The sequence below is a fragment of the Rhamphochromis longiceps genome, linkage group LG12 (genome assembly GCF_057381845.1).
Source record: "Rhamphochromis longiceps isolate RC_006_pf linkage group LG12, R_longiceps_female_GT1.1, whole genome shotgun sequence".
Taxonomy (NCBI): Eukaryota; Metazoa; Chordata; class Actinopteri; order Cichliformes; family Cichlidae; genus Rhamphochromis; species Rhamphochromis longiceps.
In genome coordinates, this window is record NC_140568.1 from 29,076,020 (window position 1) to 29,100,123 (window position 24,104).

The 24,104-nt window shown below is 39.2% G+C and overlaps 1 protein-coding gene across 2 annotated transcripts in view; it reads left to right on the forward strand.

Moving 5' to 3' along the window:
• The window catches only part of unc5ca (unc-5 netrin receptor Ca), a 187,328-nt gene that overhangs the window by 92,640 nt on the left and 70,584 nt on the right, over positions 1-24,104 (forward strand). For both annotated transcript variants that reach the window (XM_085425666.1, XM_085425667.1), the window contains exon 3: positions 14,878-15,021. In XM_085425666.1, the coding sequence (XP_085281792.1) occupies positions 14,878-15,021 (144 nt within the window). The remainder of the gene's footprint in view (positions 1-14,877; positions 15,022-24,104) is intronic.

A 24,104-nucleotide genomic window follows, 5' to 3' on the forward strand; every position in this document is an offset into this window, starting at 1 on the left:
GAAAAAACAAAACCCAACTGTACTTTTACGTCGAAACAGCTGGAAAATAAATTGCTTTTTAAAAAATGCTCAACATATTTAGACTTAACTCATTAAAATCTAAGAATTATGTATTGGTGGAGGAGCTTTCTGGTGTATGTGTACGATTTTGCAAAATCTGTTTCTAACTGGCTTGTAGTGACTAAGGTAGGCAAGGCATTATAAGTGTAGAATCTGTCCATCTTAGTCCTGTAACCACAACATAGACTTCATAGAATACATAGTTAAAATTTTTCTGCCACTCTATTCATAGAAAAACTCATCTTCAATTAATTGTGATCTCTATGTTTTGTTTTGTTTTTTGTTTTTTTATTTAATTGTAAGTGTGTGAAAGTGTAGTTCATGATTATAGTTATAAACAGTATCCTTCAAAATATGGGGCAAATGACATGTCTTTTGATTCAGTGATTCAGTTTTGGGGGTCATGACTATCCTTATAATGACAGGTGACAAAAATGTAATGTATTTAAATTAATTCATTTACTGATACCAAAACAAAATAATAATAATTTTTAAACACTGTGAAAACAGAAAATGAGCTGTAAGCATGCAGCTTTGAACAAGAGGTGTATTTATCATTTACACATATATTTGACACAGATGTTACTTGCCATACATCATACAGAGGTTGTTTGTATTACATGTTATTTAAAATCAGACCATTAAAATGGGCTTTTAACATGCCTACACTGCATAGTCAATTAAGTCCCCCTTTCCCTTTCGATTTATCTGGGCATTTGTCAGTGTCTGGCCCTGTTGATATTTTGCTCTTTGTGATGTGTCCAAATTTTTTGTCTCACTGGTACACTGGAAGCTCACAGGTTAAATCCATTATTCAGATGTTTTATTTGTCCAGAAAGGTAGGTCACATGTCAGATGTGTGTACACAGCTGTCCCACTGCCAGTGCTGTACTGCGATGTTCAGAGGACAGTTTAATGGGATCCACAACGATGTACTGGATCGCAGCCAAAGTTCCACACTTGTCGCTTGACAGCACATGGTATTACTCTGCAGGCTAGGTAATGATGAATCATGCTGTTGCTTTGGCAGGAATACAAAGATATACACAACCTGGTTTCTTAGACTTAAGGTTGACGTGAGCTCAGCTTATGGGTTTCCACCTGCTTGATAATAAGCTTCGGTCCCCAGAGCAAGCAAAACTGAAACACATGCTTGGCTGGAAAAAACAATTGGGTCAACAACCAGCAGCATAAATCAGAATTGTTATTTTGGCTTATGCATATCTCTCTCTCTCTCTCCCCATATATATATATATATATATATATATATATATAAATATATATATATATATATATATATTAGGGGTGCAACAATACACAAAATTCACGGTTCGGTTTGATACTTTGGTGTCACGGTTCGATATTTTTTCGATACAAACAAATGTTCATGTTTTTTTAATTTGTCATTTATTAAAATTATAAATATATATTTTAACTAAAAAGTACAGTTTTTAAATTTAATGTCGCTGAAACAACAAAGTAATAAAAAAATAAATATCTGATCAAGAAATCACTCATCTTTGGAAAAGAGAGTTTATTACAGAGAAATGGCTCTTTACAAAATAAAAGCTATACTATCCGCTTCTTCTGGGCTGTATTCTCAGCAGCATATTAAACATATCAGGTCCCCATAAGGCGAACAATGTGCTAACGGCTGTCTAAATGACTCGGGTAAAGTTTGTAGCATGCATGCTTGTTGCTTTTGTCTGCTTCCACTTGTCTTTGCACTAGGATGATGTCGGCATAAATGTGCAGTCATATTCGTTGTGTTCCCACTAGTGCTGTCAGCGTTAATCTGAAATGACGTTAACGCCACAACACGGCAAATCTCCGTTAACGAGCTACCGCGGATCGCCCCGTGCATGGGGCTAGACGGCCAACACGTTAACGAGCTAACTGCGCTAACGCACTAGTTCCCACCAATGTAACTGAGCATTGTGTGGCACATCCGACACACTGTTTTACTTTTGTCCATGACGTGCTTACCTTCAGGGTCATACGTCACATGAAAACCAAAATAATTCCAAACGCCAGATCTGAATGAGGGTGGGGGAGGTTCAATTTGCCATGTTGCAACGAGAGCTTAACTTCTGTCTCGCTAGCTTGCCCTGCGCTCAGTGGATCTGCGTTCGACTACTCCGCCTAAGCTGCACTGTCGAGCGCAGATCCACTGAGCGCTCCACACAGACAGCATCGTCAGAAGGAAAGTTGATAAAATAAATTAAAAATTTTGTATTGTTCGATACATATGCGTACCGAACCGAAAGCACTGTATCGAACGGTTCAATATCGATACGAGTATCGTTGCACCCCTAATAAATAAATATATTTTGTTGCAAAGAACATCCCGGAAGCAGAAATTGTGCTGTATGTATACGTTCTTTCTTTGATGTTCTAGTTGGTGTCTGCTTCAGTTCTTAACCAAATCAGACACAGAAACAAAGGTTCGTATGCATATAGTGTTAAATACTATTTTCATAGAAGGTAAATTAAAATAGTAGTAATTTCTCTTCAACTATAGCATCATATCCCCATTGTGTTGCTTGTATTTGATTTCTTAAACATACTTTAAAAAAATGTTTTCCCTTTTCATCTGTCTTACTGCTTTCTAATATTTGAGTACTAACTTTTTTGCTGAGAGCACAAACACAAAACAAAACTGTTAATAAGATGGTAAGTTGGCGTGCTGTCATCAGTTTTGTTTATTCATGAGTTTATGCTCACAGTCTTGCCCTCAGATCTTCCCTCTTTCTTTCCTCCTCTGTCTCTCAGTGCTCAGTACTGACTTCATGTGCAGCTGCTAGTCATTTATTAGTCTTCCATCAGCTGTTTGCTAGCTGCTGTGTTTTGAGTTATATGTTACTGAGAGGATTTTTCTGTTGAATTAATGAACCATGGCTTTAAACTGTCCTCTTGTCTAGTAATTGACACTTAGTTATTAACATAATTTCGATCACCCAGTCTAAGATAACCCCCCCACATACATCAAGTTCTTTTTATTATGTTTCTACAGTAGATTTGTAATTGTGTATAAAGCTCATTTTATATATTAATATCAAATATCATATTTCCGAGTTCTACTGTCTGTCCTGTCTGTTGAAATTGTCCTCTCTTCCTCCCCTCACATCCAACCTGTCGACCAGATGGCCGCCCCTCCCTCAGGCTGTCTCTGTCAGAGGTTTCTTTCTGTTAAAAGCGAGTTTTTCCTTCCCACTGTCACCAAAGTGCTTGCTCATAGGTGTTCATGTGGTTGTTGGGGTTTTCTTTGTATTATTGTAGGGCCTTTACCTTACAATATCAAGTGCTTCGAGGAATCTGTTATTATGATTTGGTGTTATATAAATAGAAAAGAGTAATCCTCGGGTCTTGGTCAAACATGGATTAAGTTTTGGAAGTTTTGGATTTTGGAACTGCTCAAGATGTGTTTTAGTTTGCATAATTTGCTGCTCTAGGAAATTTCATCTCAAGCACACAATAATCAGTATACACATACAAAATATGGCAACTGAATAATTAAATAGAGCTGGTGATATCGAAGATTGCGTTAAGTCGTTGTTGTTGTTGTTGTTTGATAACAGCAATTTGATTACAATAATGGGCAATAATTTCTCTGCTCTAAATAAACAGATGAAAAGTGCAAACAACACAGTCGAAATGATGAGAGAACGCCTTTTTTGGTGTCAGACAAAGCTTTTAGTTCACTTTGAAAATATAGGCAATGAAATTAGAAAACTAATTACAAATGCTAGATATATGTATATATCTGTATAGATAGATACAGTATTATAGTACACAGTTTTAGTTAATCGCTTAGAAATCTATTGTAGGGTCTTTGAATTTACTGTGTGTGCACTGTTTATCTGTTTGTCTTTGGTAAAACCTATACTCTGTAAGCTGTTTACTTCTCTTTGTTTCCTGCTGTTTCAGCAGCACAGCAAGAAGCTTTGAGCCCCATACTGCTTTTATTATCTGTTTTCTTTCTCCCTCTCTTCCCCACTGTCCCATCTCCTTACTTGTCGTTCTCCTTTCTTTTCTTTTCCTTTCTCTCTGCCTCATGCTGTTTTGTGCTCTACTCTAATTTCCACTGCCTGAAACTGGAGTGAGCAAAGTCAGATAAAAACCTGAGCTTGAGGAAACAGGGGAGAGAAGTAGGGGTTGAAGGAGAGATGTTGATGGAGGGTATCTTTAAGAGGACTGAAAAGGCCAACAGCTATCAGGGAGTCACACTGAGGAGAAAGACGATATGGATCCTGTTGTGCCTCCTGTCCACCTCTCTCTGCCTGTCTTCTCATATTTTAGCAGAAAATGTAAAGTCAGATTAAGTGTTGAAACACAGAGAAATTTGATTCTGGGGATAGAATGAAATAGATAAACAAACACAGCAAATGTAAAACAACCAAAAGTTGTGTTAAAAAGCTCTGTGTGCCCTGTTTCATTTTACTGCTCGTATAAGTAGAGTAACAGAAATGCAGACATTAAGTGTGGAAAATCAGAGAAAAAACAAAACAAAAAGGTAATCAGTGATGATTTACTGTCTTGAAAGATTAAATATTGAGGACTGAATAATGGAGCAATGTTGAATTTTTAAAAAAAGTATGTTTATTGCAATTTTTGTGATTACATAAAGCTCAGTAATAGAAATCAAGCTTTTTTTTATATAACAAAGTTTAAAAAGATAAGTAAAATATGAATGCATGCTTAGTGATGCACTGATTTTACAATGGACTGCCTGCTTCCACAGTGTCTTCTGTCAGTGCAGAAGCTACTGTCGCCAGCTCCCTTATTCACCAGGGGTTGCCACAGTGGGTAGCTTCACGTGTTTGACTTGGCAGAGTTTTGATGCTAGATGCCCTTCCTGATGCAACCCCAAAGGGATTTGTGTGTCCTATAGAGACGCTGTCTGTTGCATGGGCTTGCATACATTTCCCAAGGTGAAATCTGTATATTTTTTAAATTTCAATAAAAAGTCCTTAGAAGGTGTTGTAAACTTTACTTTCTGGATAAGTTGCAATTATGCAGAAAATTATTTATTTATATATATATAAAGCTAGCTAACTTGATACTGTTGGGCTTTCAGTCAAAGCCGCACATAAAAGAAACAAAAAGTTACCCCCCCCCCCCCCCCCCAAAAAAAAAAAAAAAAAAACCTCCTCCAGACAGGTGTTAATTAAAATCTCCATTTTAATTAATGTTGTGTAAGGTGCAGATCAGCATAATTTGTGCAGATCGCATATGTTATTGCGAAGGGCATTTCTCCAGTGTTTGCTTAAGCCATATGCGTACAACCACAGTATATCTCCATTAGCCTTGAAGTGTGCTAATGACATGTTGTGTACCAGGTTACTTACTTTGTCTCCATTAGCCAAAGTGTGAGTGGTTATTAGTCTGGTAGCAATGACCCGTGACTCCACATCTACACATGCACAAACACGCACACATACATTATTGGCACACAAAGTATTGGCTCTGGTGATTTGTGACCTCTTTCCCTCCATTGCTGCCATCTCACTTGTATTGATTTTTTTCTCGTCTTTGTCTCTCCCTCTTTCTGTTTCTCCTAATGTTTCTCCTTTCCTCTGTCTTTTTTGCCCTCTTTCTGGCTTCACTCCCATTTTTCTCTGTGGCCATTTGTTTAGTTCTTTTTTTAAATGTTGCTACAATGTCTGCAAATGTACAATATCTCTCCTTCTTGAATACAGAAAAGGTACATACCTGTGTCTATCTGTGCGTCTGTCTGTCTGTCACAAGAGAGAGAGAAAATGTGTGATTGATAATGCTTATCTGAGTGTTTTTGGTATAGTTCCCTTTAGGTTTTCTTTTGGTTCATTGCCTCTGTGGAACTCTGGAACTGCTAAAGGACTCAAATGTGCACACTCAGCAACATTTACATGCAGACAAGCATGCACAGACACATACATTGTAATCAGTCACTATCACAGTGGAAACCTTTGAGCGAGTATACCCATGCACTTGCATGTATGCGTACATGCACGCGGTCTACACATTTTGAGTGTTCAGTTGGTTACAGACCGCTGATTCTGTTCTGTCAGTGTCCTCCATGATTTTTCCCTCCAAAGAACTCTGTCAGGCCTTGTTCTCTTCCTTTCTCACCATGCTTCACAGCCTGTTGTGATCTCACTTTAAATACCCCCTTTGGCTCTTCCGTCTTCATCTTTTAAACCCCCCCTTCATCGTAATGCTTATTTAAAAACGTAACATTTAACCTAGCCCTCAGCATTTAAACTGTGCAATTTTGGTTTTTAATGCATAAATAATAATGATCTAATACATTAAATTGTTAGCATAATATATAATATGTGTTCTACATAAGGCATAATCTATTTTGCATAATGTCTTATGTAGAACAACCTTCTTGAAAAGAGCTAATTTGCGACAAATGCTGGCCACACAAACATTTATATCTGCTCAGTTTTTTTTATTTTTTATGATGATATCTAGTTCTGGTTAGAAGTTATTGTAATTCGAAATGAAAGTTGAACTAATGTCGGAGACATCAATCATAAAACTGGTATTTCAGCATTGTCGTTGGGACAACTTCCTGTGCGTTTCTTGGCTACTCTTTTGCTACAGATTTTGATTTGTCAGAGAATAACAATCACCATCTCCATATTAGGGATAATAATCATAACATCAATATAAGGAGGGACATTGCTGAAACTATTGGAATAGATCTGAGGAAATGTACAAAGAAGTGGAAACGGCAAGGTAAAAAAAGTCCTAGCGCTTTATTTATTTCTGCCATCTGTCACCACAAAAAAAACCGCCAGTATGTGACGACAAGGTATGATGTTGGTATACCCATTGAGTTTCATCCTAGGTGCTGCAAAGATTTACCACAGATGTCTAAATCAGGTTTGAGTAACCCCAACTGTGAGATGACACTAAAGATTTAGACTCAATCATGCAATGTTTGTTCTACCTAGGTTCTATTTGTATGCTATAATATGATAAATTATTCCATGTTCCTTAATCATCTGTAGATAAAATAGACTTTTAACCATAATTAGCTTTAGCATCAAATATTCTTCTTTCCAACATTGGTCAAACAGCAGGTTTTGAAAGTACAGACTATGGTTAGGCAGCAGCAAACATAAAGTGTTTTTGTTGAAGCTGCAATATCTCAGTCCCTTTGGGGAACTTTTGTTTCACTTGCCGCGGCTGCACAGTGTCGATCAGAGTGTTGGGTCACTTTCCTGACAACTCACCTTGATCTATGCGCACCACTCAGTGAGCTGCTCTCACAAAATGGGGCAAATATTTGCAAAATCAGGGACTCTGTCTGACTTCTTCAGATGTCTCTCTATGTGGAACTGATGAAATAATAATAGTGAGTGTTGACTTTTTCTGCAGCTTCCCCCCCCCCCCCCCCCCCCGCTATCCCTAAAGAACCATCTGGTTGACCTGTCACTGATCACACCATAAACAATTTGAGTGCTTTGCCCCTTTTTCCACCATCTCTTTCATGTTGTATACCTTTTGACCTCAAAATACCCCGTCTTTGTTTTATGTTTGCCATCTTTATTCCAGATTTTTATATCCATCTAGACTTTTTTGAGCTTTTGTTCATTTAATCCTAATTGGTACAGTTTTCTTCTGCATTCGCTTTAGCTTCCTGTTGAAACACAGCGGGACACCGAGGGACACAGGTTAATGGAACAAAGTGAAACTGGATATAGGATATAGAAAGAAATGTGTTTAACAGGTATATACATTTTTGGCACATAAAAGACAAGTGAGGCAGTTTATTTCCAACGCAATATCAAAAACAGGTTTTAAAATTAACCATTTGTTTGATTGTATGGGTATTTTTACAATTTTAAAAACACAATTTCTAAAATCTTTAAGTGAAATTAATTGCCATAATGCCAAGAGCACAGCAATAATATTTTTGAGGACTACGTCAACATTTTACATTACCTCCATATATTGTTTGCATTTCATCTTACACATGGAGAAAGGTTTGAAGGGAGCTGAATTATAATACTCATGTATTATATTGGACCACTGCTGGCCATGAGTGCAGTAAAAGTGAGTTTACCCTCGTCTTAAATTTAGTAAAAGAAGCCAGAGGAGGTGGTTCATCAGCCCTTTTACTTATTGTGGTTTTAGCCATTGCTGTTATTTTATTATGATTAGGGCTGTGGTATATTTTATTGGGTGTAACAGTGACCACATGCAGCCATCAAGTGTGTGTGTGTGTGTGTGTGTGTGTGCGCGTGCGTGCGTGCGTGTGTGTGCACATGTGTGCAGTAGTGATTATGAAGCTGACCTTTGTATGCTGGTAGTACATTTATCATAGGAATACTGCAGACTTTAATATTGGGCTGACTAGCTGGAAAAAGAACAGAGCACAATGTGTTCCTATGGATCTGAAATCATCTAAATCCTACTGCAAGGGCAAGCAAAACATATTGCGAGATGACATGGCAAACATTCCCCTGGCCAAACTTTAAAAACAAGTGTGGGTGTTGTGATTATACATTTTTCAAATAACAGTAAAATCAGCCAGTTTTATGTTTCCGTTGTACTATGTAAACATTTATTTATTTATTGTTTTAGTTCTATAATAAGCAGTGTTGGGAAGGTTACTTTTAAAATGTATTCCGTTACAGAATACAGAATACATGCCCCAAAATGTATTCTGTAACGTATTCCGTTACGTTACTCAATGACAGTAACGTATTCTGAATACTTTGGATTACTTAATATATTATCATGCTTTTTACAACAACGTGAATGTACTATTGCTGTGTGATTTATTACTATTACTGAAGGTCCGCAACTCCGAACTGTAGTAAAGGGACCTCTGACTAATACGGCGGGGTCCCTGTCGGCTCGTAGCCGAAAAATAGCTTTACTTTGTTGTGTGGGTCAACTTTTCTTGCGAGAGACAGAGAGAGGCGTTGAAAGGCTGCTCCAACGGAACTTATTGTTTTCGGAGGAAAACACGAACACGGTGTACAGTCGAGTCTTAATAGCTTACTTACAACTGGGCTCCTCAGGCACTCTTCTTGGCTGCAGTGGTTATTATTATATTTACATGCTTCCAGCTCCCGTTTTTCCTCGATGACAACTCGTACCTTTCCACTCCCCTTTTTCTCCCTCCTCGCGCTCACAGACCCATAACGTGTATGGCAGTCCATTCTCCCTGCAACACGGACTACACTGCCCATGATGCTACATTCTTTAGAGCTATGCTTGTAGCATTCTGCCTGTTAGCTTAGCACAACAACAACAACAACGAAAAGGCGCTCTCTCACCCAGGAAACACACAGTCCCAGAGAGAGAGAGAGAGCGTCGCCCTGTAACCATGGCAACCGTAAAGCTGCCGCCTGGAACAACAGAACGTAGCTGTCTAACAAAACCCAAACAGTCCTGACCCGCGACAATATGAAACAGGAAAGTACCGCAGTGTAATCCATTTATTTCAACAAAGTAACTGTATTCTGAATACCACCTGTTTAAGCGGTAACTGTAACGGAATACAGTTACTCATATTTTGTATTTTAAATACGTAACGGCGGTACATGTATTCCGTTACTCCCCAACACTGTGTATAAGATAAGGTAACCTTTATTAGGCCCACACGTGGGAAATTTGTTTTGTTACAGCAGAAAGTGGACAGTGAGGTTACAGCAATTACAAATTAGTTACAAAGTTACACAGATTAAGAAAAAAACACTGGAATAGGATAAGAGAATAAGAATGAGATACTGTACACAATAGAATACAGTTAAATAAAATATTATGTACAACAGAATAAAATATAATGCTGTCAGAAAAAAAGAATTGCAGTCAGTGTTATTGAACAGAAAAAGAGAATGAGGATATTGGTCATAAATGTGGCACTATGACACAAAGTTAAAGCAAGAGGGTTCTCGGTTTGAATCCACCAGCTAGCTGGTACCTTTCTCTTCAGTTTCCATACTCAATGGCAGGGGTGTCCAAGTCCAGGCCTCAAGGGCTGGTGTCCTGCAGGTTTTAGATCACTATTTCATTCCCAGGCCTCTGGAGAACTTCAAGACAAGTTGAGGAGGTAATTTAGCCATTTAAATAAGCTGGGTTGGATCAAGGACACATCTAAAACCTGCAGGACACCAGCCCTTGACGCCTGTAGTTGCTCTATGGGTTCTCTGGCCGTTTCCCAGTTCAGTGATAATTACGTTAGATTAACTGGTGGTTCTCAATTGGCTTTAGGTGTAAATGAATGATTGTCTGTCCCTCTGTGTTAGCCCTGCAACAAACTGGTGACCTGTCCAGGCTTTGGCCCGTCTCTCATCTAATGACAGCTGGGGTATAGATGGATATTCATTTTACACTTTTAGCAGTGGATTTCTACAGATCACAAGCTTAAGGAAAAGCCCAATCATAGAGACAAAACGAAGAGTTATGACCTCGGTGATGATGAGTGTGTTATGCTGTTTTCCAGATCTTCTTTATTATGGACTTTTTTGAGGTGGGCGGGGGTATGAGTTTTTTGCGAAACTAATACATACAATATGTCTAAGCTGGACTTTAAGCATTACATCCTAAGTGCAGCAAGCAGAGATGAAATTATTTGCATGTGTCATGTCTCCATTAAGAAAAAAGAAGTTCTGGAGTGACAAAACACATTCATGCGGTATTGTACTTCCATTCCCCGGGTGACAAGTAAACTTAGTTATATGAATCGACGCTATACGACTAACAGAAATATTTTGGGGTTTGTGCAGTTTTGTGATTGATAGAAATGTTTGTGACAGTATCCACTTGTCTTGATGCTTTTCTTCCATTTTTCATCTACTTCTTTCCCTTCACCTCCCTCAGCTGACAGCAGTGGTTTTGTTGATGTGATGTTCTGTCATGCTACAGAGACCCAGAATCCCATGCTTGTCTCCTCATAACAGATTGATGTGAATTCTTTGAGCACAGTATTGAAACAAAGTAAGGCACTGAGTGATCTGGGACTTTTTAAGCCTCAGGTAGTTCCGTCAGATTTTGCCCAGCAACTCTTGCTTTGTGAGTTTTGCATTGTCAAACACTGGAAACAACCAGGGCTGTCTCAACAGCACAACTCTGGACCTAGTGACGTCTGTCTTTATCTTATATATCCATGTGATGTACTATAAACCTTGAAAATCCGTTTTCATGCAGAATGTCACCGGTAAAAACTTGTGAACAGCTGCATAATCGTCATGTCAAAAACATTGCATACTTAGGCCACAGCTGTTCTTCCTGCATAGCCTAAAGCCATTATTTAAGAGATACATTCATTCAAATCAATAACTTCTGTTTTCGGCTTTGAAACCATAATTTTCTAATATATTTCAATCAGAGGGTTGATGTTTGAAATGTGTAAAACCATAGATTGTTGATAAAATTTGCATCTAGGACTCATAACTTTGAGCAAATGTATTACATATCCAAACTGACAGAATGAGCAAACATCCCTCCGGGGCTAGAGGTAGATACTGAGGTGGTAGATGGGTTCAAACATCAGGCAGATGAACTGAATATTTTGCAGCTTAATATACAACAAAATCAAACCAGAAATGTTTGGTAGAAGGCACGAGGAATATAATGCAGTGCAACTTGAGTTGTCTGTCTGAACTAGCCTGCAGGCTTTGTTTTATTTAGATAGATTTCATGTGATTTCTTTGCATGACTTTCAGAGCAAACCCTATCTCACGAAAGTCAGATTATTGATTTTGAAAGTGAGAATTAGTTAGCATTAGCACGATGAAGACTTCATCTCTTCAGTTTTGACCTTTAGTCTTTACTACATTAACAAGGATTAAGTGCAGTGGCGGTCCTAACCTGTTTGGCGCCCTGGGCGCCCAACTCCCAGCAAATGGGCGATAGAAAACCGATCGGTGCCTATGCCATTCCCAATATGCGCTGGCATGATGTCGGGGCAGCAGGAGTACAAGCATTTTTTTATTTTTTTTTTGGCCGATGCCCGTGATGCCGCCCCGGGCAACCGCCCGTGTCGCCCGTATCAGAAACCACTACTGATTAAGTGGTGTATTTTCTTCAACATATTTTCATAGGAACAGCCATGTTTTTAATCTACTGTGAAGTTCTTAGCCCTTCACAGCGTGGTTTTTCACTGTATATGACCTGTTCCTAGTTTGTTTTGCTTTTTTGTCTGTTTTCTTTGTTGTTTCCTACCTTGTAAAACACATTGTTATCCTTCACTGCTGATCCCTGCCTCTTATCTAGCAGTTTAGGTGTTCTAGTAACTTTGCACTGAACCATAATTAACTGAAGTTTATAACTGAGAGTTCTGCACTTATGCTTCAGAGTATAGAGATGGTTAATTAGCTAGCCACTGCACAACCATTTAAAAATTTAATAATACATCTCTGGAAACTTTAAAATTCTTTTTTTCTGTTGGGTTGCTTTTTTATTAGCTGCAAGCTACAAGTTCAAAAAACTTTGAGGTTTAAAACCTTCAGCCTTCTGCTTGGAGAAAATATCTTATTATCCAGTGTTAGTCAGCTGCAGCTTCTCAGTCAGAATATCTGAGGTGCGCCAGCGTCCCACACGCTTTAGTTTTATTCTCCAAGCAGTAAAGGCAGGAGAGAGACCAATATTTGTAGTTTACAGAAACAGTTGTGAGTGTGCTCTCTTTTTTTTTCTTCTTTCGTGCTGCCACCCCCCCCCCCCCCCTTCCGCCAGTTTGCCATTACCTTATTTTATGGTGGAAAGTGCACATTTAATTCTGAGTGTTAAATTTTTCCCTGTTTTGTTTTACAAATTCTTAGCGTTCCTGCACACGTGTCTCAGTGTATCCCAGTGCAGCCACTGGCTTTGCTTGAAACGCTCCACTAATTGAATAATATTTAGCTTCTAATGATTTTTGATATTCAACCTAATAAGTCATGTACACAGTGTTGCAAAAGCTTTAAATATGTATATGTTTCCCATTTATTTGTCTTCATCAGAAGCCTGCTTCCACCCTCTCATTGAGTCACCAAAGCCCGTGGTGTCTTTCATGTACCATCCCATATGCTTCTTTGCATATGCTGAGTCCCTTTTTCACATCTAGCTGTCTGACTCTTTTGAACAATTCCCTTTAATTGCTCATTACTTTGGCAGTAGCATTCTCACTGGTCTCCACCTTCTTCCTATCGTTCTTGCCCTTCTTGTGCTCACACTTTTGTTTTTTTTTTGTCTCATTGCTATTGCTTGCCCACTCGTTGTCTCAGCTTTAGTCCTGGTTTCCTTGCCTGTTATAATTGTCTCTTTAGCTGCCGTTTTTTTTGCCTCTGTTGCAGTGCTCCTTTGCTCTCTCATTTCATGCTGTGAAGCCATATCAATCTCCTTTGTTTGCATGTTTTCTCAAACATCAGTATGCACAACAGTTTTACAAGCTTTGCTCTTTACAGTGCTCTTCCCATCAATGGCTTTTAGCCCCTTTTTTGCCTCCTACTAGATTTTTATTTTTGGACTTACTCTACACTTTTCTCCCTGTGCCATCAGTCAATTTGAATTTCTGTATTATCTAAGGTCCCTGTTTACTTTCCACACACTCCATCTTATTGAGGTTTATTTATTTATTTCTAACTGAAAAGCCATACCGATCTTCCAGCTATCTTACTTGAAAGCTTATGTTGCCTTTCTTACACTTTGCCCTTATGGGTTACTTATTAATTCTCCCACCAGCCATTAATGGCCTTAAGTTTGCCTCAGTCTCGTTCACTGTATTTCACTTTGTTTCCTCTTAGTCCCCTTTGCCTCAGTCCTGGCTTTGCTGCTATAACTGTCTCTCTTATGGCAAGAACTTGCCGAGAGTCTTCATAAGTAATAGGCCCAAGTCAGATTTGTGGAGCCCCGTAGAGACGGTTTCTGGGGTCTCTGTAACTCAACTGAACCTGAAATAAACTGCCAAGATCTCTTCTCATGGCATTTTGCCCATCTACTCCCCAATCCCCACGTACTCCTACTTGAATACATTTTTATCTCTGTTCCCTCCCTCTTTCCTTTTCACATTTTATCGACCTCTTCCACCTCTTAACCTGTCATCCTCCTCTCCCTGCAACTCTGTCATGTTGCTCTTCATTACATCTACCTGTCTACCATTTCTCTCATTGCCCTCTCCCCTTCCTTTCCAGTCTGTAACCTAAAGTTTTTACTTTAATTAATCGCTTCTTGATAGTTCTGTTTATTTTCTCTCGAATATTACTTTCCTTGGTCACAGAGTTTCTCAATTTTCTGTATCCTGTATGTAGATTTTTTTTAAATGTAGATTTTCTGCGTCTCATCGTGAGTTTTTCCCTTAGACTTCATTTCCTTTTTTCTCTTTCAGTACCCCTCTATCTGTGCTCCCTTGTAGTGCTATCAGTAGGGTGCAGCTACTCAAATCTTACACTTATTCTTTACATAGGAGCTGCTTTCAAAACTCCAGAGAAAAGAGGGAATTGGGGGTGGACTGAGATAAAGAGTAAAAGCGCAAAGGAACAATCTCACAAATGTGATATTAAATCCAGAGTGGATCTACTCTGTAAAGTGACCTGGCTTTGTAAACACCAGCAGCTACTGAATGATTATCCTCAACTTTAATTTACTAGCTGAGATATTTATTATGGATTGTTCTTACTTTTTCTTTTTAAGCTAACATGTAAGCCATATCAGGCAAATAGAAGCTTATTTAAGTTTCACATTTTCTGGAGAATCAGCACGTGAGTAAGACAAGTAAATAAAAAAAATAACTTATTTATGACTTACCATTTGTTAGCGCTTGCATTTTTGCTCGATTCTTATTCCCAGTTGAAATTGTAAACAATACAATGGTGTTTTTCCCTTTTGCTGCAGGTCTGGTGGTGAGAGAAGCCAGCATAGAAATAACACGGCAGCAAGTGGAGGAGCTGTTTGGCCCTGAAGATTACTGGTGTCAGTGCGTGGCCTGGAGCTCTGCTGGAACCACCAAAAGCCGCAAGGCACATGTCCGGATTGCATGTGAGTTAGCTACTCTAAGCATCCATACAAGATATAAAAGTTGGAAAATACTGCTTATGGGAGTGGATTGTCCACATTTTATATTTAAAGTTTTCTATCTGATAAACAAAACAAAACATTTTCTCTTATCTCAGTAAAAATGTGTATGTTTGCAATCTTGTGCACACAGATACACTAAACAGTTATCATGGGTTGATTCAGTCTCATGAAAGCCTTTTGTAAAACACAGTAGTCTAAAACTGAAAGCAAACAGGGAAAACTGATTACCTTATTCAATGCAAATAGAGGCATCACAACTGACTTAACCCCCTGGTGTGTGTAGTTTATTATTACTCTGTAGTAATATGAACACAAGTGCAGGGATGTTATACCGCCTATTTTTCTTTTACAAATAAAAACGCAAAAAAAAAACATCCAAGTAGTCTAGATTTTTTCTTTATCATCTCATCACTTGCACCAGTGATTTTATGCTGCACATACCTGCTGTGGATTTCCACAGAACAGCAGGACACGATAAAGTGAGTTTGTTACCTTGCTTTGAAGTTTAGGTGTGCAGTCGGCTGTATTACTTTATGCAATATTTGTAACGGATGAAAAGAATCGTCTTGTTTCATGCATGTGATTTTACTAAAAGCCCATTACAGTTGGTTACATTTTAAGCAGGAAAAACTGGAGAGTCAGATTTTTTTTTAAAACCGAATTAACTAAAAAAAAACCTTTGAAGAAAATGTACCCACCGTATATAATGCAGTGTAACTTTTCTAAGCAGAGAGTTAGCTCTATAACTTTGGTCGACCATCAGTAGCTTCCTGTTATGGTCTGGTGAAGAATTTAATAAGACAACTGGGAGTCTGACTATAAGGTCACCAAAAGAACACAGCACAGATTAGACCCGGCCAGACTTCATATCATTCTAACAGACAGTACTACTATGTAATACTGCATACACAGTTAACACATGGGGAAATCATTTCAGGAGTCCCCCAGCAACAGCTCAGGGAAAGGAAAAAAGCTAAATCCTGTCACGAGTGATGGTCATTTGACAGCTGTACAACATCTGAGGAGCAAGGGAATTGAGATGTTTGATAAAAAAAAATAATCTAAAACAGTGGTTCTTAACCTTGTTGGAGGTACCGAACCCCACCAGTTTCATATGCGCATTCACCGAACCCCTCTTTAGTAAAATTTTTTTTTTTTTTTCAAATTCAAGACATAGATATGTTTTTTTACTGGTGCACAAAATGAGCCGTACATGAACATCACCTTGTTCAAAGAACAAAACCAACACAATGCATGAACTTACAACAAATTACATACCTGCAAATCAGTGTGACTTCTGCTGTTGCCTTTGAGAGACCAGTTCAGATATGCGTGGCTTCACCTTGGCAAGTGCCAGTCTCATGTCATTTTCACAGAAAAGTCTGTTCCTTTCTTCGTTTTTATGTCCAGCATCGTCGAAAAGGATTGCTCGCAAAGATATGTTGTAACAAATGGTATAAAAAAAATCCAGGGCTTTCTTAGCAATAATTGGATACTTGTCCATTTGTCGACACCAAAACGTTGAGAGTGTTGTTGTTCTGAAGAGTTGCTGTTGAACCTGGCTCTGCTGAATTTCAATGATTTCGTCAAGGTATTCATCATTGACATCTGCTGTCTCAACAGCAAACGTGAACGGCTGTCTCACCCATGTTGGATATGACTCTCTTGTAGGGAAATATCTGTCGAGAGACTTTGCAAGCTCATCTAAGTGCGTTGCAATTGTTTGCTTCAGTTCCGTGGATACAGAAACATCTCCGATTCCAGACACATCTTCGACCTTACTTACACAGTTGTCCAGAAGGGGGAAGTTTGCAAAGTTGTTGTTCTCTGTTCGTCGTTTCCATAACGTTAGCTTTTTTTGAAAAGCCTTCAGGTGTTCTTCCGCTTCTATGATATTGACTCCACCACCCTGCATCTGCTGATTGAGATGATTGAGAGCTGCGAATATATCAGCCATGTACGCTAAAATGAGAATGAACTCAGGATTTTTGAAGCAATCTGCATGACAGTGTTGGTGCTCTTGCAAAAACAGGGCTAATTCCACACGCATGGCAAAAACACGATTCAGCACCTGTCCCCGGGATAACCACCGAACATTAGAATGGTACAGAAGTACCTCGAATTCAGAGCCCATTTCTTTACACAGCTCACTGAAGATGCGGTGCCTCAGAGCACTATTTCGCACATAGTTCACACATTCCACCACGGTTTTTAATACTTCTGCCATTTTTGGAGGCAAGGTTTTTGTTGCCAATGCATGCCTGTGCAAAATACAATGAGTCACAATGATGTGTGGTGCATCGGCTTTTACTAGCGCACCAAAACCAGAGTTTCTTCCCAGCATGACGGGAGCTCCGTCTGTACAAACTGCAGAAACCATGTCCCATGAAAGATTGTTGTCTCCGAAGAAGTCATCCACAAGCTTCTTCACATCGGCTGCCTTAGTTGTTGTTGTAAGAGGCTTACAAAATAAAAAATCTTCTTTTATCATGTCATCTTTCACATAGCGCACAAAAACAGTAAGCTGGCTTAGATTAGCAACGTCTGTGCTCTCATCGAGCTGAAGGCTGAATTTTGCCGGGCTTGAAATCAGATCGGCGACTACTTGAGCCAAGATGTCTTTACTCATGTCTTCTATTCTGTCGCTGACGGTGTCATTTGAAAGAGGAATTTGTGATAATTTACCTTCGGCCGCTGTTCCGAGTATCAGATTTGCCATCTTTAACGCGGCTGGTTTCACGAGTGTTTCACCAATGGTGTGTGGCTTGCCCTGCTTTGCGATCAGGTAAGCAACTTCGTACGATGCTGTGAGGATCGGTTTGTTAACGGGTACAAATCCAAGAGCAGGCAGAGTGGGCCTTTCATCGAATCTGGCTCTCTTCACCTTGAATTCAGCAAGTGTTGTGTTCTTGTATTCCCCGTCTCCATGCAGCTTCAAGAAGTGTTCCTTTAGTTTTGCCGGTGCGAGACTAGAGTTGCTCAACTTGGCGTTGCAAATCATGCAGATAGGACGCTCACTCCCATCACGTTCCGTGATACATGTAAATCCATATTGTACATATTCGTCCAACCACTTTCTTTTTTTGCCCGACATAGTTAGTATGGATTAAAATGTTAAAAAAAAAATCACGCGAAGTACTACCACGACATTCACATGTTGACTACTGCGCGCGCTACATTCCCCGCAGCCCTGATTGGCCAAGCAGTGTAGCATGATCGTCTGCAGCCAGTGATGGCCAGAAGGGGGCGTGTCATCACAAATTTACACGATAATTCGGGCATGGCTGGACCTCTGCGACCTCCGCAGTGGAGGCTCTGCCGAACCCCTGAGACCGACTCACCGAACCCCTAGGGTTCGATCGAACCCAGGTTAAGAACCACTGATCTAAAAGAAGTCGTTTGGTCTTTCAACATAATCCTCATATAAAACAATGGATTGTTCCTTGAGAGCTTCTTTCACTGAGATTTGAAGCCACAACAGTAGTTTTCCAAGCGTCATTGCTCTGGTCAATTCAGCCATATAAGACAACTGGGACTTGTCTGAGTGCTCAGGTTATAGAAAGGTCAAGCAGAAAAGAAATACCAATAACAAAATCGACCCCACCTCTCCAGTTTACCAGGCTTATACTGACAGTTATGCTCTGCTTCAGTGCTCTCTCAAAAGGACAACTGGGGAATTTGACAGAGTCCATTCAGCATGCACACTGGATAAACTGCACACATCCCCATATGTAGGACTTTAACAGACAGTATCACTCTAGCAGACATGCACCCTGAAAGTCTTATTCTCCCAGGTTGGTCTTATTCTTTCTGCAGAAGGAAATCCATCATGCAGACCCTTGTGTTTTATTGCCACTTTTATTGGGCCTTAACTATGTATCACATTTTCACTTTTGCAGAACTTGATACCTGTGTTTATGTATTCACTCTCCAGTTATCTTGGAAGTATTCAGTATATTAATTTGGCAACAAAGGTCCATGAGTTTTTTTCACAGTGAACTTTAATTTGTATTTTTGCCTCTACACCACCTCTAATCAAATAAAATAAAAAACATATCATAGCATTAACTTTTAACTTAATAACGGCCATTATTATGCTGTGTTACCAATTTTTAGAAGCTCAAAAGTAATGTTAGGCCTGTTCTCTCATTTTCTGTGACACAGATAAAAGATCTCGAGTTAAATCTAAGTGTGGAATTTGAATTTGGTAGCTGTTTACTGGAACTGTCAATGTGAGGTCCAGTGAGATGTTGATGCAAAAGAAAGAAGGAATGTACTTGCCGGCTCAGCAACAGCCGAAATCTGGAAAACCAAGGAACGCAGCTACATCTGATGATCATAGGAATTATTAACCAGATTATTTGGACAGATGAAACCAAAATTAACTTGTACCAGAATGATGGGATGAGAAAAGTATGGAAAAGGAAAGAAACGGCTCATGGTCTGTTGCATACCACATCATCTGTCAAACATAGAAGAGGCAAGGCTATGGCATGGGCATGTATGGCTGCCAACGGAACTGGGTCACACGTGTTTATTGATGATGTGACTGCTGATAGAAGCAGCAGGATGAATTCTGGAGGGTACACAGCTATACTCTCAGCTCAGATTCAGCCAAATGCTGCAGAACTGATCAGACAGCGCTTCAACTGTGCAAATGGATAATGACCCAAAATCAAACTGCAAAAGCAACCCAAGAGTTTCTCAAGGGGAGAAAAATGGAATACGCTCTTCAATGACCAAGTCAGTCACTTGATCTCAACCCAAAAGAGAATTGCTTTTCAGTTACTGAAGATGGAAGTGAAGACTGAGAGATCCACACCACAGGTGGAGCTACAGCTGAAGGTGGCTGCAGTAAAGGCCTGGCAGAGAAAGCACAGAGTTTGATGTCCATGTGTTCTAGACTTCAGGCACTCATTGACTGCAAACCATTCGAGTCCCAGTATTGAAAACTGTCCTTATATTTAAAATTATTACTTTGCCCAAATAGGTTTGAGCTTCTAAAAAGCTGAAAGTCTGCACTTCAGTCACATCTTGATTGTTTGATTTGAAATCCAGTTCAGTGGTGTACAGAGACCAAAGTATAAATCCTGTAATTTTCTGAAAACCTATGGACCTAATTCTATTAATAACCGAATAATACATCGACATAAATCCATTTTGTTGTGTAGATCACATTTAAATCCAACCTTACATTCAATTATTCAATATGGTAAACAGAATTTGAAGAACTATTTTCTGTACTGAAACTCTGACCAGTATACTGTATGAATGGAGTGAGTACAAACATCTGCAGCATCATTTAAATGTCAAACCATTTAAAATTCTATCACCTTTCAAAAATTTTCTTTGATGAGCCATGCAAAATAAATGACTGAAAAATATATTTCAAAGTAAACTAATTGACCCAAACCTGAAACTCTCTTTAGCAGAGGTAGATACACCTGTGATTACTGACACTCAAGTTTCAATCAGGTGATCATTTGAATAAAATCGAGTACACCTGTGATTTACAATTAGCTTAATTGCATTAAAAATTACTTTCAGAAACCGTGCTTCAACAGCGTAGCAGTGAAAACCAGCCAGGTGAGTGCTTCAGACTTGGCACAGTAGATTATCAGTGGAAATGAGAATTTCTGTAAGAGCTCAAAGAGAATGAAGGGCATGCTCTCATATAAACATCAGCATCTATGCACAGCTTGGAATTAATGAGAAAATTCTATCTTCAAGAAAGTCCAAGGGGAAAAAAATCATATATAAAACTAACACTTGCATAAGAACATGGGGGGAAAAAAGGCTGGTGATTAGTGGGAGCACATCCTTCGGGATAAGACTAAGATAAATTGTTCAGGTCAGAAGGGGTCCAACATGACGGGTATGAATCTGGCCTGGTATAACACAGTGAACGCATACTCTAACTAAAATTTATAATACTAGCTGACAAGACAGCTCCCACTCTCCAAAAGCTCAGGTGAACTGGAATATCCCAGTGTGATAATAATGCAAAAGCCCATTCATTTTCTTAACCACTTATTCGAGGTTGTAGAGGGCTGACACGGTACCAAAAAGAGCTTCTGAAAAGGAATAAAAAATGAAAACTATGACCAGGCAAGGTAGGGTCCTTAACCTGAATCTAATGTAACACCTTTGGGGTATTTCAAAGATAAAGGTGGACCAATATAACCCTCCAGCAAAGAGAAGCTTAAAAAGAACATTTACAATGTCAGAACTCCTCTCCAGAAATCTGTGCAAAAGGGGCATGAAGTCCACGCTGAGAAGGATTCTAGTTTTTAAGTAAATACTTTAATGGGTTTTTTTTTTTACTAGAACTCTTAAGGTTGTGTTTTTGAATTTTACATAAGAGCAAATACTCTGCAGTTCAACAGTGTATGATCACACAGTATTGTGGCAGCAGTACATTCCTTCGTTAATTTGGCTTGTCAGTTGTTCCTGTTTTAATTCATAACAGCATCACTACTCTCTGCAATGTTTCATCAGATGAGGATTTTTTTTCTCTCAGCAGAGAGTTAGTGACACAGTCAGAAATATCCTTCTAAGCTCTGCTAATAACATTCTCGAATGGAGTGGGCCCTCCTTGGGGTGCAGTGAAATCTGGGTAATGTGCCGTTTTTGGCTCATGTTTGGGCTGATACATACTAAGAGACAGATGAATACAAGTTTATGTTTACAGGCTTCTGAGACTCGCAGAGGAAAACACATAACTGCAGACACTGCTGTATTGCTGAGTGACTTAGCTTATCAACAAGGTACTTGGCATCGATTTTACATGCATAAATGTGCCTATGTACGCAAGAATGAGAATGCATCACAACCCATTTACAGTATTGTTTATCATGCAGTAGCATCATTTAGCATGCACTGTGACATTATCACATCTCTTGATTTGAGTTTTTCATCCAACTTCTTTTGGGTTCAGATTCATTAATTAATTATTAATGCTGTAAAAAAGTGGCACAAAGTAGTTTCTGAAATTACATTATATCACATCATAGTTAAAATAAATAAATAAAACAACAGAAAAGTTACCAATATTTGCTATATTTAACATACAATGTTTTATATTGTCTAACCAGTCCTTTCGTGGCTGTCAGCGATCTGCGCTAAATCATAAATCTTCACGCTAATTTAGCAAAAGCAAACTAGCTCTTTCCAGATCTTTTCTTTCGACATTTTGTCAGCCAACTTTTTCAAAGTAGGTAAAACTTTATAACTGCTCGACTGTGAGACTTGCTGGAGGTTAGGCGGGATGGTGAGGGATGATGCCTTTAAAACGCTTAAAACGCTTTGAAGGTTCAACAAATATCAAAGAAGAAAAAAATAATCTTCTATACTAAATCCTGGTAGTCTTTCATTTTATTAATTTCTCTTCATATCTCTTTTTTATGCATTTATTTTCTCCACGTACTGGCATATTTTCCTTCTGACTTTATCTGTCCCACCGTCCTTCACTTTCTCTCTCTCAGTTATAACAGTGACTTTTCCCTTAACCAGATCTGATTACACTGAGCCCCCTTTTGTGATAACCTTTTACTTCAAATCGACCCAACCTCCTGACCTACCCTGCTTTTCGGCTCCTATTTGGATCTACTGTTGTGATTAAAATGCTTCCTGGCAGCTAGAGCTTGCTGAGCAAAGTGTCTTTTTTTTCCACTGCACCATGCAAAAGCAATTCAGCATTTCTCTCCTGCTTTCACCTTCCTACTCATCTTCTTCCCCATTGTTTTCTCCCCTGTTATTTCTTATTGCTTATTGAGAGTGCGCTCTTCATGAGCTTATTGTTTAATTCTGTCATCAGCGCTCTCTCTCTCTCCTTCTCTTGCTTTAAACTGTGTCATTCTCCAGCATCTCCAAGCTTTTTAATAAGTACAGATGTAACACTCCGAGGCACTAACAAAATATGCAGTTTGTAGCAGGATAATGGCAATAAGTGTTGTGACTCTAAATCTGACACACACATACAGTGATATTTAATATCTGACAGTTTTATTGGACTTTTGTAGCAGACCACTTTAGCCCCTTTTGTGGTTTATAAAGCACATAGAGGCAAACACAGATATATTCACATAGTAAATGAGTCATTCACAGCATCGCAGCCAGGTACACGGGGGTAAGGGGAATGTAGACACATACATGCGCATAAATGTGCATGCAATGGCAGTCATGATCTCTGGCCCTGTGGCTATCAGGTCAAGCCTTTCTCCTTCAATATCTTAGCAATATGTCAAGGTCACACACATGCGACACGTACACACAGCCCTGCACACAGCTGCATGCGCACACAAATTTCAGATGATGGCAATTTGTTCTGCCACCTTCCACGGAGACAAGGGTTTGCATAGCAATCAGGAGTCCAGACACTCAGAGGCACAGGAGCACAGGCAGCTACTTGTGTCAACTGGAAAATGCCTATTAGTGAATTTCGTCTGTTTTGCTTATGATGCAAATGTCTCAGCTGCATGTATTTAGGTTTTCCTTCAATCATGGTTAAATTGGACTAAGAAAAAACAAGTCTCAACAGTGATATATATATGTTTTAGGTTTTTCTTTTTGTGTGCAGGCATTTTTTCATAGTTTCTACACTCACATAGGCTTAAACCTGTCTTTACTGTAGCTTATAGCATTAGACACAATCATTCCCCACCTCAGCAAAGGGAAATCACTGCAGTGGTTTGGATGTATGCGCTCAGCAGCAGCAGCCACAGTTGCAGTTTCACATTTGACCTTTTTGAGTATAAAATGGCATGCTTACAGTAGCAGTTCGAGTAATGCATATAGCAAAAACACACTGTCTTATACATATTTCTGCTATACATCCATCCACAGTCACCCTGAATTAACTTTCCAGTGGAAAACCCTCAGTGCTCTGTTCCTCGGTGCTCTCTTGGTGATATCATCGGGAGGATATTGGTTGCTGGCTCTGAAAGTGACTTCATGATGTTTGCAAACACTGAATAAACATTTTTGTACTAGGAATCCACAGGGTGTGCGTGTGTGTGTAGGAGTGTGGTTATGGTGTTTCACCA